This window comes from Heptranchias perlo, chromosome 15, assembly GCF_035084215.1.
Source record: "Heptranchias perlo isolate sHepPer1 chromosome 15, sHepPer1.hap1, whole genome shotgun sequence".
Taxonomy (NCBI): Eukaryota; Metazoa; Chordata; class Chondrichthyes; order Hexanchiformes; family Hexanchidae; genus Heptranchias; species Heptranchias perlo.
Window position 1 is genome coordinate 29,905,248 of NC_090339.1, and position 20,133 is coordinate 29,925,380.

The 20,133-nt window shown below is 46.2% G+C and overlaps 1 protein-coding gene across 1 annotated transcript in view; it reads left to right on the top strand.

The window, feature by feature from the left end:
• LOC137332950 (phytanoyl-CoA dioxygenase domain-containing protein 1-like) overlaps positions 1 to 4,172 on the top strand; it is a 28,959-nt gene extending 24,787 nt beyond the window's left edge. Inside the window, exons 2-7 of the mRNA XM_067996997.1 lie at positions 60 to 252; positions 479 to 695; positions 800 to 891; positions 2,444 to 2,583; positions 2,691 to 2,795; positions 3,912 to 4,172. Of these exons, the coding sequence (XP_067853098.1) occupies positions 60 to 252; positions 479 to 695; positions 800 to 891; positions 2,444 to 2,583; positions 2,691 to 2,795; positions 3,912 to 4,019 (855 nt within the window). The 3' untranslated portion in view covers positions 4,020 to 4,172. The remainder of the gene's footprint in view (positions 1 to 59; positions 253 to 478; positions 696 to 799; positions 892 to 2,443; positions 2,584 to 2,690; positions 2,796 to 3,911) is intronic.
• Positions 4,173 to 20,133: the final 15,961 nt, after the last annotated feature.

Here is a 20,133-nt window from a genome sequence, read left to right on the forward strand (position 1 = left end):
AAGAACAAGTTTATGCAAATCAAGCTTGCTGAGATTTCTATATAAGTTACAATTTACAGCCAGCCAGTATCAGTACCAACACAACTCCAAGAAGCAGTAGAAAAACAAAACGAGTTACGATAATGGAGATCAAGGCAAACGATCTGAAAAAGGCCTACGAAAATAATGGCTACCTTACAGGAATCCGGGTCCTAGACAAGGACGAGCTTGCACTGACGACTCAGAATTTTTCAGTCTTGGAGGATAAATTTGGTAAGTTAAGATTTGTGTACCTGTTATTAAAAGGCCCTTATATATACAACATTAAAGAATATCTCAACAGTATGTGTTCACTATGAGGTCTGGAAATGCGGCTCAACATTTAATTCAGCATCTTCAATGAACATCTGGTGTCATGATTGTACTTACAATAAGAAAATACTTCTTTAAAACTTAAGTTAACTTTCTTTTTTGATTACTTCTGCTCTGTGTGTTCCAGGTAAAGTATATGCCCAGTACAACCTTCACAATGTGCATTTACAGTACAAGTGGGTGATGGATTTAGCCACACATCCCCTGGTCCTCCAAACCATCATTGCAGCTTTGGGTCCTAATGTCATACTGCTTGACTCCCGGTTTATTTGTAAGTATCCAGCCTCTGATGTCCCTCATGAAAACAACATAGCCCCCTATGTAGCCTGGCATCAGGACATCAGGTGAGTTAGGTATTATAGTACAGCACAAAACTGGGAGATGCTTCTGAATGTGACTGATGCTTAACCCTCATCAATCATAACTTTATACTGTTCTTCATCTACAGATACTGGGGCTTTGAAGGAGGCCCTGTAACATCTGTGTGGTTGGCTTTGGATGACGTTGACAGAGAAAACGGGGTCCTGCAGGTTATTCCAGGTTCGATTTATAGGCAATGATGGCTTTGTTTATATTTTCCCTTTTTTAGGCTCACACATGGGAACATAGGAACACAAGTAGGCCATTTAGCCCATCAAGCCTGTTCTGCCAGTCAGTTAGATCATGGCTGATCTGTATCTCAACCCTATTTACCTGCCTTTGCTCCATATCCCTTGATACCCTTAACTAACAATCTCAGACCTGAAAATTTCAATTGACACAGTATCCACAGCCTTATGGGAAAGAAAGTTCCAGACTTCCACTACACTTTGTATGAAAAAGTACTTCCTGATTTCACTCCCAAATGGCCGAGCTCCAACTTTAAGATTACTCCACTTGTTCTGGATTTCCCCACCAGAGGAAATAGTTTTTCTGTATCTACCGTATTGAATCCCTTTTAAGATCTCAATTAGATCATCCCTCAACCTTCTAAACTCAAGGGAATACAAGCCAAGTTTATACAACATGTCCTCATAATTTAACCCTTTAAGCCCTGGAATCATGCTGGTGAACCTGTGCTATACCAACTCCAAGGCCAATATTCCTGAGGTTCGATGCCTAAAACTGAATGCAGTTCTCCAGATGGGGTCTGACCAAGTCTCCTGACAACTGAAGCATCACTTCTTCAGTTTAATTTTCCAACCCCTTTGAGATAAAGGCCAACATCCCATTAGCTTTTTAAATTATTTTTTGTACCTGTGCACTAGCTTTTAATGATCTGTGCACATGGTCACCCAAATCCCTTTGCTCCTCCACAGTTCCTAGTCTCTCACCATTAAGAAAATGTTCCGATTTGTCTTTCTTGGATCTAAAGTGGACCTCACACTTCCCCACTTTGAACTCCACCTGCCATAATTTTGCTCACTCACTTAGTCTGTCTATGTTCATTTGTAACTTCCTGTTCCCATCTACACAAATTACACTGCCTCCTGTGTGTCATCTGCAAACTTGGATAGACAACAGTCCATTCTTTCATCCAAGTCATTTATATAAAAATGGTGAAAATAACAGATCCCTGAGGAACACCACTTGTCACATCCCGCCAATCAGAGAATGTTCCCTTTATCACTGCTCTTTGTGTCTCACCTCCCAACCAATTACTAACTCATGTCATAAGGTTACGTCTAATTCCGTGCGCATTCATTTTTGCTAATAATCTCTTGCGCAGAACATTATCAAATGCCTTCTGAACGTCCATATAGACAACATCCATAGACACCTTGTCATTCACCATGCTGGTGACCTCCAGAAAAAAATTCAACGAGTATAGTCAGACTTAACTTACCCTGCTCAATCCATGCTGACTCTTTGATCAGCTCATACTTGTCCAAGTGCTCAGTCGCTCTGTCCGTAATGATAGATTTCAGTAACTTCCCCATAACTGATGCTAAACTGACGGGTCTGTAGTTACCTGGTTTCTCCCACCCTCCTTTTTTAAATAATGGAGTGGCATTTGCAATTTTCCAATTCAAAGGCACATTTTATCATTTTATAACAATAGAATTCTAAATATTTCTTAGAGGGGTGATATTGTGCTCAATGATATTTGCAGGAAGCCACAAGCTAGGGCTACTGGAGCATGGAACAGGTGCTATTCCTGGGAACATGTTGACATCAAATCAGGAAATTCCCAAGAATTTGGTTGAAGCTGAGAAGGCTGTTAAATGTCCTCTCAAAGCAGGAGAAATGTCTGTAAGTGGAAGTCTGAAATTAAAAATAAATTATAATTTAGACTGAAAATATATCAATTTCTTGTGTGTTTAATCTTATTTCCTGTTGTTTTATTCAATTTGTTTTAGGTCCATGATGGTTTGACAGTCCACTTCAGTGAACCCAACATGTCAAACAGACGGAGATGTGGCTTTGTGATCCGCTATGTCCCCACCACTGCCTACCCCGTTGAAGTAAGTATTTAACTCCACTCCAAGCATAAATGTGAATAACATGCACATCTCAACATTTTGTATTTTCTTTATAACAGTTAACCTGAAATCTCTTACCAGAAATAGGGTTGCCAACCCTCCCGGATTGACTGGGAGTTGCCTGCAATTGACGATTGATCTCCTGGGGAGCTGCTGCTGGCAACCGGAGAGAAAAATACTTTGAATGTGTGATCCATGCCTGCATGGTTCCGTACCCATCATCTCAATCCTGCCCAGTACCATCCTACCTGCTCCAGTCCTTGCACACACTGCAGGGCGACTTCAAACCCAGCAGCACCTTCGAGCCAACTAACCCGCCAGAAACCCCACACAATAGCGCCCAAATTACAACCAGGACCTGGACCCAGGCCTGCCCTCCTAATGACTTCAAGCTGAACCATGGTAAAACAACCTGGCCGCACCCACTAACAGACGGGTGAGCGACGCCCAGCACACACCCAATCCCTTAAAATATAGTTACGCCTAAGTAGGGTTAACCCGTGCTCAAAACCCATTAGAAGTCTCATGTCTACAGGCAGAGGCACTGCAACTTTGAAATGTCAGAAGAAACGCTGCCTTCACAGCCTGGATGTTGTCTCTGTTGCTAATGAAAATTCTGTGGACACTTCAGCAATCAAATCCCTCTAACTCATAAGATACACAAGTAACCGGGGCTAAACTGATAAAAGATAAGTTCAGCACAAAAGTCAGGGAGCGCCTCTTCATGCAATGAGTAATACTTGGAATGGTGTTCCAGGTAGGATAGTGGAATTAAAAACTGTTATCATTCAAGAGGCAGTTAGATACTGTGATGGATCAATAGAAAGATGAGCAAGATGTGCCAATTGTTAAAGTAGGTTTGCTAAGTTGGACGGAGAGCATGAAAACTTACAGGGAAACCAGCAGTAAATATCACGTGATGAAACATCACATGGTCAACAGTCATGTCAAACTTCCAGAAGTAAGGCCAATCAATATTAGTTCAAATACAATTCACTATTGGCTCAAAATACCCACTCTTTCTGTAACTGTTATGTACATTGGACCCAAGCTTCCTGTTACAAATGCTTACTAATTGCTAATGTTGTTATTTTTCAGGATCCAGACAGACCCCGTTCTTTCCCTGCGACGGTGCTGGTAGCTGGAGACGACACATTCAACCACTTTAAGAACAATGCACCAAACTTCTTTGCTAAAACATCCTGAAGAAGTTACAGCAACCCCAATCAATTAACGTAGCAATCTTGTAACTGAAGACATAAACATTCTTGCTGTATAACTTACATCTTACTGGACTAAGGAATCATAATTGTTCATAGATTAGAGTCAAATAATAAAGTCTTGTTATTTCTGTACAAACTTGTGATTTCTACAAATTATGGACTCAGACACCATCACATACCAATAACTGCACCTGAAAAGTAAAAAAATAAACACCTTTCTGGAGGTGGGAACAAGGTTGTTGCTAGTCTCCTCTCAGATCCTCCAATCTGAGGGCTGGAATAACCTACATGGTCCACTTTATTTGGGTCTGCACCAGGCAAAGACCCAGGAGAATGAGACAAAAGGTTTGTATACATCACTCCCAGCTCAGTAACATTTCACTTCAGTGCTTCCACCTGCGCCAGGTAAAAGTGTCTCTCTATCCCTCGGGAAAATCCCTGGTGATGTGCCTAAGAAATAGGTACATTCAGTATAGCAAGGAAATATAGTTTCCATACAAATGTATGAGGAATTCAAAGAGTTAAACATAACCGGGTTATGGGCGAGAAACTATAGGAACCAGCCTTAGTACAGTAATAGTGGTTAAATACACACAACCATGCTATCTGAGGCAAAAACAGTGAAACAAAGGATGGGCTTGTATGTCCGAACTAGTCGTTACGCAACTACGTTCCAGAACGATGGATGGGCCCCTAGTATTAATAAGGGAAACATCTTACTGCAGCAAATTTAAGCCACTCGTAGAAGGGGGGCTAGGGGTTAACTCAGTATATAAGGCTTAATTGTAGAGAAGAAAGGAAGACAAACTTAGAAGTTGTAGAAGAAGAGAGAAGAAACAAGTTAGACAAACAGGAACAGAAGTTACGATCTCTATCCAGAGAATAATTCCTTGTTTTTTGATAATTAACGCTTAAATAATTGCATGTATTGATCCTTATATAAAAGATCATCACAATAACTAATTGGTGTCAGGTCAAAATACATAAATCTTATATTGTGCACTCACTCGGCATACCGACCTCCATTGATATATCACGTCCCACTGGAGCCTGAGGGAGCTTATGGATGCCCGGTCCCTGCCTCCACCCCTGGTCAACATTTGCATTGTAAGATGCAGATAGATGTTGTGCCCTTTACAAGGCAAACGGAAATCTCCCAGAAACAGTGGCGATCTGGCCCATTGGCTTTGCACCATTTTGCGAAGGGTTCCATCAGCCTCTCGCCAGGGTTACGTCTGAGACGCAGGATGAAGTGACAATTGGAAGAAGTGTGTACAACTTTAAATTTGCTGCCTACACCCTGAAACTAATACTCTGATATAACAACACAGCATCCTTCTGGACTAGGGTCACACTAGTTATATTACTCTTATTTATGTTTCCAATATGAAATTTAGTGCAATTAAGTTGGTTAATCACAGCTGTATCACATACTTACATTGAACAATGATACATTTGTCAAACAGCATGAGTACTGACAACAACAAAGAACTCTTTCATTTATCTAAACTTGTACTTCTTACTCAATACCTAGTAAAATCTGTATAAATTCTAGGTCGGGTGAACACAATAAAGATGAACATTCTCCCCACCTCCTCTATCTATCCCCAGTCCATCTTCTCAGGGCAACTAGGGATGGGCAAAAAATGTGTCCTCATCATTCACATCCTGAAAACAAAAAAAGAAGCTAGTTGTTCTTAACCTCGTTTGTGCTTTGAAAGTGCCTTTGATCTACATGCGTTTGGAGACAGTGAACATGATGAATTGGATTTTCCTTTGATTGTTGGGTTAGCAGCATGAAGGGACTGCTGTCTGGCCACATGACCCGGCCACTAACCTGCTGAAATTTTCTGGAGTTTGTCTCATTATCTACGCAGGCAGGTTTACATTGTTAAAACTGCTGGTCATTGGTTTTCTGCCACCGGGATATGTGGGGGGGGGGGGGGGGTGGGGGGTGGGGGGAGGATACAAGTTGTTCTGCAACATTTAAAAAGCTGCTGCTGATTAAAGGGCCAACACTTTTTGTCCATTCTGGAACCAGGCCACAAGAACTGAAAGACTGCAAGAATGACTGAAGGAGGAGAAACATCGGGTTGTAGCAGCAGGAAGAGCCCCCAATTTTTCTGATGCATTGGAGGATATTTTACTGTGGAATGGAGGACAAAAAGGGAAGGCATCCTGGGAATGGAGGACAGGAAGTCCCATAAGAAGATGGTACAATCATTATAGAGGGAGGTAGCAGAGGCAGTTAGTGCAACTTCCAGCATTGGTCTCCACTGCCACAAAGATGTTTTAATGACCACACATGGTTCACCAAGGTAAGTGAAGGCACTATTCCCCATGCACATCCTGTAAGAATGATACAGCCATGTCCCTTCCCACATACCTATCATGCCCAATCTGTGTCATTAACTGGGTGAAAGGAAGTCTGCACTATTCACAGGAAATCTCTGAAACCAATAATACACCTTGTAAATTCTACACCACTGTCTAAACTCACATTACCCGCCAGAGGCAGGTTGTGTTCGTCTTGAAGGAAAGTTGTTTAAAGGGAGCCAGCACCACCAAGTATTATAATCATGGAATAGATGCAGACACTTGGGTGACGAGAAGTCAGACTTCTTCATCACTGTGTTTTCTTCTTGTAAAGGAAAAGGTTTCACACAGCCAGTGACAAAGAAATGCAACTGGAGAAGGAACAACCGCTTTTCGAAGTTTGAATGTTAAGTGTTGGCTCGGACAGTGGGAGAACTCCCTTATCTTCTTCAAATTGTGCCGTAGGATCTTTTAAGTCCACCTAGGAAGACACTTGGGGCCTCAGTTTAGCGTCTCATCCAAAAGACAGCACCTCCAAAAGTGCAGGAAGTAGTAATCCTTTTTGCACAGCAACATTATGCAGCAAACTATTACAAGTTCTGAACACTCTTGCTGGCTGTACTGCAAGGCTCACCAGATTTGTCCAGACACCTAAAACGAGACTTCATAACGCCTATGTTCTGTTCTATATCACATCTTGTAGTCCTATGGGGCCCATTATACTTGTTCTGAAGATGGAAATACATTATTATTTGTAATAATTATTATTTTCTTACCCCTCACCAGTGTTGATACAATTTCTCATTATATGTCTTTCCCCTGTCAGGAGCTGGTTTCTGTCAGTGTTTTTCTGTGGCTGGCTAAAGACAAGATTAAAGTGAAGTGAGACAGCCTGTCACAGTTGTTCATTGATCCCCTAAATGTGGACTCCCTTATTCTTAGTTCCATGCAGTGATCCCTTCCATTGCTTGGTAGTAAACTGTTGTTAGCCTTCCTCTGATAGACTGCAATCTTGACATTCATATTTGATGCTCTCTGGTTGAATTTCATACTAACTTGGAAAAAAATGCAGTGGTCCTGAATTTTCTTGGGGTCAGTGGCAAACCTGCAACAGATTACTGGGCAGACAATGACTGGTGGTGATGGGCATTGGGCAAGATCTGGGAAAATAGAGTTTCTGCTCCGAAGACCATGCAGAGGGAGTTCCCACTGGGGTTGGGGACAGGCAGAAGTTCCATCTGCCCCTGGAACCCTGATGTCTAAAAAGGAGGTGTCGTCATCCACTGGATTTCCCAATGCCTCTGCCTCTTCTGTCCCAAATGAACTCGATTCCAGCATCTACTTCAATGAAATGGTGTAAGTGGGGTCCACAGGGGTGTTCCAGGCTGGGGTCATGCCCTGGAACACTCCAGAGGGTAAAAGACGGCCAAATTAAAATGGGCCCTGTTATAAAGTGGGTTGATTTCACTCTGTTGATCTTTTCAGCGGGTCCTGTTGGCTTTGGCCACATCCAGCAGGAAATCGCCGCCCTTCACTCCCTCCCGCTCCCGGGCACCTGCCTATTTTATATAAATGACCTGACTCTGAAAGTTCTTGCATGGTCTGTCTCCCAGCCCACCAACTCCGCACAATTCCCACTCTGCCCTAGTTACAGCAGCGAAGCAGGATCGCAGATATTCAGCAGCATTGTTTCTGCCAATACCGAGCTTCCTGGTAATAATATTTATGTATTAATCCTACGAGTACTGAACGTTCTGTGTATCTGAAAAGTTGTACAAAAAAAGTTTTTTTTGGAATTTTCTAATCCTCAATGTTTCAATATTATATGAACATAAAAATTTTTAGGAGCAGGGAAATGTTCAGCAAGCCCGACCCTATTGCGTAGACCAGTCGCAGTTCTCCAACTTTGCACCATATCCCTCCAAGGTATGACTCTTCAGAAATGCATCCAATTGTCCCTTGAACTCATTTATAGGGGTCAATTTTAACCTAACCCGTTCGACAGAATTGGGTGCAGCGCTGGTTTTACATCCTGTCCAATTTTACTCTCTGTTAAAGTCAATGGAGAGTAATATTGGGCAGGATGTAAAACCAGTATTTAATGCAAATCTGTGGGTTTCCCGCCCGGCAAGTTAGGTTAAAATTACCCCAATAGTGCCAGCTTCAATAATACTTCCCGTTAACTTATATCACAACTTTATTACACTTTGGGGCAGATTTTCGGATGACGGAGCAGGTGCGTTGGGGGCAGGGGGTCTCCGAAAATCGCTGAACTGCCGAGCGGGTTCGGAACCCGGCACCAACCCACTGACTCCCGGGTTCCCCAGTGACGTATCAGGGTGGGGTGCGCCTCCCGAATGCGGGAGTCCCACCGGCAATTAAAGCCGGCGGGATGATAATTTGCATAGTTTGTCTGATAGTTGAGGTACTTGAACTACTTGATTGATTCGACATTTTGGCAGGGGTGTGATTTTGAAGGATCCTCAGCGTGTTTCCCGTGCTGTGGGAAACATTCCCTGTTGAAGCAGACGTGTTTCAGCCAGCAGCCAGTGGGAGATGCAAATACTTATTTGACAGGTGGGGAGAAAACGTCATTTATTGCAGCAGGGCACTCTGTCACTTCAGACAAAGTTTTGGCTGCAAGGTCTTTGTGTTTTCAATCAAAATTCTCACTTTCCACCCAAAACTCTGCTGTTAAAATATATTTAACTACTTTGTGGACCCCCTCAAACTTACACCATCAGGATGGAGGGGGCACATGGCTGCATTCACCGCTACATCCGAGGACGAGCAACATCACCAGCGTCGCCAGGCACGGCGTCCACCTCCGCCACGTGGAGCTCCACAACACAGTGCTGCGCCACACGGTCCTGCACAACAGCACGGAGGGCAACAACAGAGAGAGCAATGTCGCAGGAGGCACTACCCTCGCAACGGGGTTTACAGACCGAGGGTCAGCTTCCTGGACCTCTCCGAGGAGCAGTGCACACGGAGGCTCAGAGTCAGTCGCCAGGTAATCACAGACATCTACAGCCTCCTTCATGCTGAGCTGCTCCCGGCTGGGCTGAACGGCATCTCCTTACCTGTCGCTGTCAAAATCACCACTGCCCTCAACTTCTTCGCCTCCGGATCATTCCAGGGTGCCACCGGATACATCGCCGGGGTCTCTCAGTTGTCTGCGCACAAGTGCATAAGGTAGGTCACCGACAACTTGTTTCGCAGAGCCTCGCACTATATCAACTTCCCCATGGACAACCTCAGCCAGATGGAGAGGGCAGTGGGATTCCATGTTGGTTTCCCACGGGTGCAGGGTGTAATCGATTGCACCCATATAGCAACACGAGCACTTCCACACGAGCCAGGACTGTTCATCAACAGGAAGGGCTATCACTCCATCAACACTCAGATCGTTTGTGACCACCACAAGAGATTCCTTCATGTGTGCGCCAGATACCCTGGCAGCTGCCATGCTTTCTTCATCCTCCGGGAATCCAACATCCCGCCCCTTTTCCACGCACCAAACACATGTAAGGACTGGCTCCTCAGGGACAAGGGATACCCCCTGCACACGTGGCTCATGACAACTCTGAGGAATCCCACCACCGAGCAATAGTGTCGATATAAAGACAGCCACATCTCTACCAGGTGTACGATTGAGCATGCTATAGGGCTGCTCAAGAAGCGCTTCAGGTGCCTTGATTTGGGGGAGTGCTTCAATACGCACCAGACAGAGTGGGACGCATTATAATCGTGTGTTGTGCCTTGCACAACAGAGAAGGGTGCCGCTTGAGGAGGCCCCATCCACATCTGCCACCCACATTGAGGAGGAAGAGGAGGAGGAGGAGGACAAGGAGGAGGAGGAGCAGGAGCAACCCATGGGCAGAACAGCGGCTCACCTGGCTGCTCGTGAGGCCAGGGAGTCACTGATATGTGAACGGTTCTCCTATCATCAGACAGTGTGAAGCATGGCCAAGGCGTGGCAGTAGCGGTGACAATAATAATAATGTGAGTTTAACAAAAAGCAAATATAAATTTAAAAATGATCAACCGTCAAACACCCTTGTGCATCCCCTTCGTGCTTACAAAACTTTCGCCTTTCGCTTCCGACTATTTCTACATGGTTCATCCCCTGTGGCTGCAGCAGAGGTAGTGGCAGGTTGCTCTTGTTCATGCCCTGACTGATTAGATGCTTTGGGCCCATGCCCTCTGGGTTTTGGTGCCCGTAAGGGCCCCTCCAAAGACTGCTCCACCTGCACTTGTGCAGGGGCAGACTCGGCCACCTGGAGAGGAGGCAGCATTGCAGGTACTGGTTGAGAGGGGGCAACGGGTGAGACGTGGGGGCACCATGAGTGGCATCTCCACTTCCATGTCCCCTTTCGCCATCATCCATCCCCTGGGCCAGGCCCACATCACTCCTACCACTCTGCTGGATGACAGTTTGGAGGACATGTGTGAAGCCTCGTAAGGCCAGTGCTAGTGTATCTGTCAGCCTGTTTAAGGCGGCAGAATGTTGTTCACCCTGAGTCCGAACAACCATTGTCAGGGCCTGAATGGACTCATATGTGAGCCGTGCTTGAAGCTCCATGGAGGCTAGCCTTCTCTCCATCGCAGACATTCCCACACTTACCCGCGACACTATCTCAGAGATGCCGTCACGTCCCTGTGACAGTATCTCAGAGATTCCCTCACGTACCTGCGCCACCATTCCACTCATGCAGGAGTTGGACTCCTCCATCCTCTGCTCGATTGTGGAGAGTGCACGTGACACCTGTTCCAGCACCTCGCAAATGTGCTGCTGCCTCTCGATCATTCTCCTTTTAAAGGATGGCCGCCAGGGTTCAGCATCTGTGTCCAGCTGAGCAGAGCCTGGAGAGGAGTGCTCCCACCAACTGCCCTCTCCACAGCTGCCCCTGCCACCAGTGTCTGCTCGTGCTCACATGTGTGTGGTAACTCACCGTGTGCGACCCCAACTAACTGCGGACTGGGACCCACCGAGGTGTGTGTATCTGCGCTGGTGGATGGCTCGCTGAGATGTGACGGTGCACCCTCAGAGGCCGGCAGGTCCTCTAAGGAATCGCCCGTCACAGCAGTCACTGAAGGCCCTGTAAGAGAACAGAAGGCAATATTAAGCATGATCACAGATGTGTCATGTTGCGATGAGCATACTGAGGTGCTGAAGATGGAAAGGCATGTTAACATCAATTCATATTGTGTGTGCTGAATGTTAAAGTTCTGTCACCATATAGTTGTCGGCTGCCAGTCTCGGCGTCTCCGATGAGCGGGCACTCGAGGGTACAGCTCAGCTCCAGCGCCTCCTGCTCCGCATCTGTGAGGACGATGATCTGTTGCGGCCCCCCTCCGGTCCTCGCCCTCTCCCATGCATTCTGGGCTCTCTTCTCCTATAAGGGGAGAAAGTACAGATGCGTGAGTGAGTGATAGTGACTTGGCCAACCGATGGGTGCGGTTGACCATGAAAGAGATTCATCAGAGGGTGAGTATGAGACAGAGCCATGACATTGGATGAGGATTGGGTTGAGTGGTAGTGGTGGGGTGACTAATGGGGAGGTGAGGAAGTGCTGAAGAAGTGCAGTTAACTTGAGGATGAGCTTTGAGTGAGTGTGAGGTGTGATGTGATAGAGTAGTGTTGCAGTGCAGAATGAGTTGGGGGGTGGGGGCAGTGATGTGGAAGACGGAATGTAGGAGAATGAGTAAGTGTACTCACTTTGACTGACCTAGTTAGGTCATTGAAGTGCTTCCTGCACTTCCTCCTGTCCGCTGGCTAGAAGACATCCCTCCTCCTCCTCACCGCATCCAGTAGCAGCTGGAGTGAGGCATTGCTAAATCTAGGAGCAGCCTTTCCCCTGTACTGCTCCATTGTGCTATGTGGGTATTTGCTCCAGGAGCAGCCAGTGGAGGACTGCCCTTTTAAATAGAGCTCCTCCAGCTGACAGTGATGCGGGTGCGCAGTCCGCACGCTGCGCAGCTTTCGGACGGCAAACCTGGAAGCCACGTTAAGTGGCTCCAATTGACCCGCGATCGCATGGGAAACGGACAGATTTTATTGGGTGGGTTACCCACACGCTCAATCGCGCCCCCTCCCGCTGCCATCCCGCCTCCCCGCTAATATTTTTAAAATTCGTTCATGGGATGTGGGCGTCGCTGGCAAGGCCGGCATTTATTGTCCATCCCTAATTGCCCTTGAGAAGGTGGTGGTGAGCCGCCTTCGTGAACCGCTGCAGTCCGTGTGGTGAAGGTTCTCCCACAGTGCTGTTAGGAAGGGAGTTCCAGGATTTTGACCCAGCGACGATGAAGGAACGACAATATAGTTCCAAGTCGGGATGGTGTGTGACTTGGAGGGGAACGTGCAGGTGGTGTTGTTCCCATGTACCTGCTGTTCTTATCCTTCTAGGTGGTAGAGGTCGCAGGTTTGGGAGGTGCTGTCGAAGAAGCCTTGGCGAGTTGCTACAGTGCATCCTGTGGATGGTACACACTGCAGCCGCAGTGCGCTGGTGGTGAAGGGAGTGAATGTTTAGGGTGGTGGATGGGGTGCCAATCAAGCGGGCTGCTTTGTCCTGGATGGTGTCGAGCTTCTTGAGTGTTGTTGGAGCTGCACTCATCCAGGCAAGTGGAGAGTATTCCATCACACTCCTGACTTGTGCCTTGTAGATGGTGGAAGATGGGAAGTCAGGAGGTGAGTCACTCGCCGCAGAATACCCAGCCTCTGACCTACTCTTGTAGCCGTAGCATTTATATGGCTGGTCCAGTTATGTTTCTGGTCAATGATGACCCCCAGGATATTGATGGTGGGGTATTCGGCGATGGTAATGCCATTGAATGTCAAGGGGAGGTGTTTAGGCACTCTCTTGTTGGAGATGGTCATTGTCTGGCACTTGTCTGGGGCGAATGTTTTGCTACTTATGAGCCCAAGCCTGGATGTTGTCCAGGTCTTGTTGCATTTGGGCTCGGACTGCTTCATTATCTGAGCGATTGCGAATGGAATTGAACACTGTGCAATCATCAGCGAACATCCCCATTTCTGACCTTATGATGGAGGGAAGGTCATTGATGAAGCAGCTGAAGACGTTTGGGCCTAGGACACTGCCCTGAGGAACTCCTGCAGCAATGTCCTGCGGCTGAGATGATTGGCCTCCAACAACCACTACCATCTTCCCTTGTGCTAGGTATGACTCCAGCCACTGGTGAGTTTTCCCTCTGATTCCCATTGACTTCAATTTTACTAGGGCTCCTTGGTGCCACACTCGGTCAAATGCTGTCTTGATGTCAAGTGCAGTCACTCTCACCTCATCTCTGGAGAAGCGGACACACCTTCTACCCAGAACGGAACAGGTAATATAATTCTTATTCTGTACTGTTAATTACTGCTTAGACACTTGCATGTGTTAATCCTTGTGTGAAGTTAATAAAGTATCACTATATCCAATTGGTCTCAAGTCAAATCAATTGGACAGGAAGCCTACCAAATATTATTCCTGATATAATGAAATTTTGCTGTAGCAAACATGATTTAATTTTATGATGCTTATGCTATACGAAGATGAAAGTTCTTCAGTAGTTGTAATTGTACAGGTTTGAGCCTTGTTTCTAATATTCTCACTTCTACTCATCCTATATCAAATTGAATACAAATTTATAGGAAGTGAGATGTGAATTCACTTAATGAGCAGTTTAGATAATGAACATTCTGCTGTGTTTGTCATTGTCCTATTGTGGCTTCTTAATGATGATGACAATGACCCCCAGTGGTTCTTGGTGTTTTGTACACAGGTGTGTGGAGTTCAGATTGAAGAAGGTCCTATTGAGCGAACTGGTGCAGTGGGTCCTATCACCTCAGTCTACTTCAGAGATCCAGACAATAATTTGATTGAAGTTTCCAATTACCATTCTGACCAATAGTGAACACAACAGCATTTATCATTAAAATGTATGAGGACCAAAACTACAAAGATGAGCTGATTTAGCTATTAGTGTACATTCAATAATATGGGTGCAATAATGCTATAAACACTGCAGTGCTGTGGTACAGGCAAGAAAGCTTAGTGTACGGAAACATAATGTACAGTTTGAAGTGCCTTCAAGGTGATAGAAAGATCATTTTGAACATTGAATATTCAATATTTGATGAGCACATTTGTACCTTTCAATAAAATAACAAAAAATATATTCTTTACAATTACTGAACAAGACACTGAAAGGGTTGATAGATATATACACAATAACTCAAACGTCTATCATATTCTGAAGATTGACAAATGATAAGTAGATACTATTAAATATCCATTTTTAAATAGCATATGATCTATCAATAAAAATCAATAAATGCATCTGGCACAATAAGTTAATACACCAGCTTCTAGCCTGAGATTTGAATCCAGTTCAGACTGATGAGATACAAATCTCCCCTAAAAATGTTTGGTTTGGCAAATTGAAATGTTCACTAAATTGTTGGAAAATAGTCTATCTAACCATGAAAAGGCATTCAGTTCACCAGGTCATCTGCCAGAGAACAGCAGCCAAAAAGCCCCAAGGCCTGAAGATTTGTTGGATGAGCAGAAGAAAATCAAATGCACATGTAGCTGAACATAAACAACATATAAATGTAATTTTCATCCACCAGTCTTTGGGCCTTGGGCATTCTGCTGCTGCTCTCTAAGCTCTCTGAGCAGTTAGCCTAATAGTCTGATAGGCCAAACTTGGCTGAAGCTGGGTCTGGATGGGCACAGCACTCTTTGGGTGCACTGCACATGTCCAGCACCAGGACAGAGAGGATCAGGAAAATTGGCTAATTTCCAGAAACTGCTCAATTTAAAACCACTAACTGAAGCTTAGCCTTGTTGCTCCCTCGCAATGTGCATTTACAAAACATTACAACAGTGACTACACTTTAAAAGTAATTAATTGACTGTGATGTCCTGAGGACCTGAAAGTTGTTATATCGATCCGAGTTCGTTCGTTTGTTCTTTTAATGTAGAGTTGGTGCGAAGCCCCGCTATCATTGTGTAAATGCACCTTCAATTATCCACCGTTCTACCATAAGTTTTGCTTGATAAATTTTAAGCAGCTGCAGAGGGGGGAGGGGGGAGGGGTGTGTGGGCGTGGGCTCTGGTCGCATTGACAAGTCACTGAGTACACTGGAGAGGTTTCCGCCTCACTGTAGGCACCTCTCTTTCCTAAAGCCCTCATATGAGGACCTGGATTAAGCAGTTGGTGATGAGTAAGCCTGGTACAAGCCGTTGGACTTTAACGTGTTAAATACCAATATGGCTGACATGATGCAAGGCTGCCCTGTGTAGGTCCTTTCGCCACACTGAAAGCCAGCTTATAGCCAATGAGGAAATCCTGTAATTGGGATGACAGTTACTGGGAAGTGTTACTTGGGGGTTGGGTATGAGAACATGTGCTCGTATATCCAGAGTTCAGTCCCTACCATGACTGGGTTGCAGAGAAACAAGCAGCTCCTGTTGAAGCCCTGCACCTTCAACCAAGTGCCCACCTTTCAATAGGTTATATTGGGCACGATTTTAACATTGAAAAATGGGTGGGTTGGGGGCGGGGGGGCATTCAAAATTTCAACCATTTCAGCTCCGCCCCCAACCTGCCCCCAACCCGCCTCCAACTCGCCCATTTCTGGTTTTCACTGGGGCGGAACAAGGGACGGGCACCCAACCCGCTCCCAAGAGGCTGGTTGGTGACTAAAACCTTTCAAGGAGGCTGTGGGCCTCCATTTTTGCAGGTTTTGCAATTTCAATCCGTGGGGGCCAGGATTCCCCAGGCCTTCTCCTTCATGCCACATGAAAGGAGGCAAGAGGCCCAAAACCGCAGGTAAGTGCCTCTCTGGCACGCGTTGTGGGCCCGGAGGAGCAGGAGTGCTTCCCCCAGGCCCAACAAGCCTATCTGCAGCAACCCCCCAATGATTGCGGACTCCCCGGATCTCCCCCCCACCCAACGATCGCGGACCCTCCCCAATCTCCGACCCCCCCCACCCCAACGATTGCGGACCCCCCCTTCTCCAACTCGCCCATAATCACGGACCTCCTCTGATCTCCGACCCCCCCGCAATGATCGCGGACCCCGCCATGACCCCCGATCTAGACAACCCCCCACCATGACCAACCCCGATCCCTCCCCCCATGACTGATTCCACGCCCCGCTGTGACGCCCATGCCCACTGGTGCCCCCATGCCCACCCATGCCCACCGGAGAGCCATTCTGCTCCCCCCCCCCATCCATACAATCAAAGACTTAGCTGATGAAAATGCTAGAATCCATTATTAAGGAAGTAGTAGCAGGACATTTGGAGACTCGTAATACAATCAAGGAGAGTCAACATGGTTTTATGAAGGGGAAATCGTGTCTGACAAATTTATTAGCGATCTTTGAGGAAGTAACGAGCAAGGTGGATAAAGAGGAATCAATGAATGCAGTATATTTGGATTTCCAAAAGGCATTCCATAAGGTGCTACATAAAAGATTACTGCACAAGATAAGAGCTCATTGTGTTAGGAGTAATATATTGGCATGGATAGAGGATTGGCTAACTAACAGAAAACAAAGAGTCGGGATAAAAGGGTCATTTTCAAAATGGCAATCTGTAACTAGTGGGGTGCCGCAGGGCTCAGTGCTGGGGCCTCAACTATTTACAATATATATCAATGACTTGGATGAAAGAACAGAGTGTATTGTGGCCAAATTTGCTGATGATACAAAGATAGGTGCAAAAACAAGTTGCGATGAGGACATAAAGTGTCTGCAAAGGGGTATTGACAGGTTAAGCGAATGGGCAAAAATTTGGCAGATGGAATATAATGTGGGAAAATGTGAAGTCATCCACTTTGGGAGGAAAAATAAAAAAGCAAAATATTATTTGAATGGAGAAATACTACAAAATGCTGCGGTACAGAGGGATCTAAGTGTCCTCGTACATGAAACACAAAAAGTCAACATACAGGTGCAGCAGGTAATCCGGAAGGCAAACGGAATATTGGCCTTTATTTCTCGGGGGATGGAGTATAAAAGCAGGGAAGTCATGCTACAACTGTACAGGGTGCTGATGAGACCACACCTGGAGTACTGTGTACAGTTCTGGTGCCCTTATTTAAGGAAGGACATACTTGCATTGGAGGCAGTTCAGTGAAGGTTCACTAGGTTGATTCCGGGTATGGAAGGGTTGTCTTATGAGGAAAGATTGAACAGGTTGTGTCTATAGTCATTGGAGTTTAGAAGAATGAGAGGAGACCTTATTGAAACATACAAGATTCTGAGGGGACTCGATAGGGTAGATGCTGAGAGGATGTTACCCTCATGGGGGAATCTAAATCTAGGGGGCATAATCTCAGAATAAGGGGTCGCTCATTTAAGATGGAATTGAGCAGGAATTTCTTCTCCCAGAGGGTTGTGAATCTTTAATCTTTGGAATTCTTTACCCAAAAAGCTGTGGTGGCTGAGTCATTGAATACATTCAAAGCTGAGTTAGACAAATTTTTGATCAGCAAGGGAGTCAAAGGATATGGGAAAAAGGCGGGAAAGTGGAGTTGAGGTAAAAATCAGATCAGCCATGATCTCATTGAATGGCGGAGCAGGCACAAGGGGCCGAATGGCCTACTCCTGCTCCTATCTCTTATGGTCTTATGGTCCTATGAAGACTTATCTGAACACGTCCTCTCCCTGGCTGCTCTCCCATCCGACTGAAGCCAGCCTTTCAAATAGGCCGGCCAGCTGGATGGCAAACCAACAAAAAAATAAGGATAAGAATGTCCGGGAAATCCATGCCTTCTCGCCCCCTTCCCGGCTCGGGGTCAAAATCATGCCAATTGTGTTCCATGCTGTGGTCAGGAGGAAAGTGGCAATGCAATCACTCACCATGTGGTGAATGTGCTGCTCATTATGCTACAGGAGCACCTGATACTTGCTGTCCCCCTAGCAAGGGCTCAAATCCACGCATGCTAGTTTTCTGATGACCAGCTAGCGACTATTCTCTTTGGAGAGTTGGGAGGGTGTAGGGGTAAGATCTTTTTGGGGTTGAGGTGGCTTCAAGATGAGTTACCTAGCAATGGAAGCTCGGGACCAAGTCTGTATGAGATTCACTAATCTGATCCCTGAACCAGCCAGGTCTGCAGTACTTCAAGTAATGATTGAACAGCTATCCTGGTTTACTAATGGAAACTTGGAGGGGGGGACCCGTCAATGGGGAATGGTATTCATTTCACTTGGCTCCAGATAACTCTGCAAGCCAATGTCCCAGTGTGTAGGGTGGTCTTAGCTGGACAAGTAGCGGGCAACAGCTCTGGTAAATTGTGCTGGTTGAATTCGAACAGTATCCCTGTGCACACTTAAGGGTCCCTAAGCCTTAGCTCTGCCTACCTATCTCTATGCTCTCTGGAGTTAGGTAAGTGGGACGTGTTCCGACAGGGAAATAGTCTGAACTCCATGAGCTAAACTTTAAGTTGGAGAAACGGGTTGGTTGGGGGGGCAGGGGAATAAAAATTTAAAAAATCTATAACCCGTCCCCAACCCGCCCATTTCCGGTCTTAACAGAGGCAGGACGAGGGGCAGGCGACAAGCCCACTCTTAGGAGGCGGGTGTGTCACCGAAAGCTTTCAAGGAAGCTGCAGGCCTCCATTTTTACAGCTTTTTAGTTTATAACTCCTGGGGGGCGGGATTCCCAGGCCTTCTACTTCATGCCACATGAGAGGAGACAAGAAGGCCTGAAACTGCAAGTAAGTGCCTTTATAGCACTGCTTGTGGGCCTGGAGGAGCAGGAGTGCCGCCCCAGGCCCGTCAAGCCGATCTGCAGTGACCCCCCCACCATGACCTCCAACTCCATCCACGATCTCCACCCCCCCACGATCTACGACCCCCCGATGACTCCCAACCCCAAACCCCAATGACCCCCGACCCCGATGACTCCCGATGACTCCCAACCTCCCCGATGACCCCAAACTCCGACCCCTAATGACTCCCGACCCCGAAGCCCCCCCCCCCCCGGTGACCCCCAATCACCGACACCCCCTCCCACCCATTTAAGACTTACCTTCTCGCTTCCACTTCCTTCCTCTTCTCCCGTCTGACTGAGGCCAGCATCAGGCTGGCCTGTCGGGCGGGAAACCGACAAATAAAAAATAAAAGATGTCCTTATGTCAAAATCGAAAGGACGCCCGGGAAACCCGTACTTCCGGGTTTCCCGTCAGGAATTCTGCCCCCCCACATCCCCATCTTCCCGGCTCCGAGTAAAAATTTATGCTCGTGTGGGGTAAACAGAAACCTACAAGTGGGAGTAGATTTCTCGGTAGCTTCATTTGCAGACTATTAAACATGGTGATGGGTTTGCATTCTTTTCAGACACCCGTACTTCAGCAATGCCCTGGTTAGATTAACATTAACCCGTAACTATTTGGTATAGGAATGAAAGGAAAATTGCAAAACTCATTTGGCGAACGTTTAAACATTATCGTCCTAATAAAAGAGAAGGAAATGTGTAGGTGGGGTTAAGAAGCATTAATTCCTGCACAAAAGCAAAATACTGCAGATGCTGGAAATGTGAAATAAAAACAGAAAATGCTGGAAATACTCAGCAGGTCAGGCAACATCTGTGGAGAGAGAAACAGAGTTAATGTTTCAGGTCGATGACTGTTCATCAGAACTGGAAGATGTTAGAGATTTAACAGTTCATAAGCAAGTACAGAGACAGGGAAAAGACAGGGGGGAGGGGAGGAAAGAACAAAGGGGAAGGTCTGTGATAGAGTGGAGAACAGGATTGATTAAAT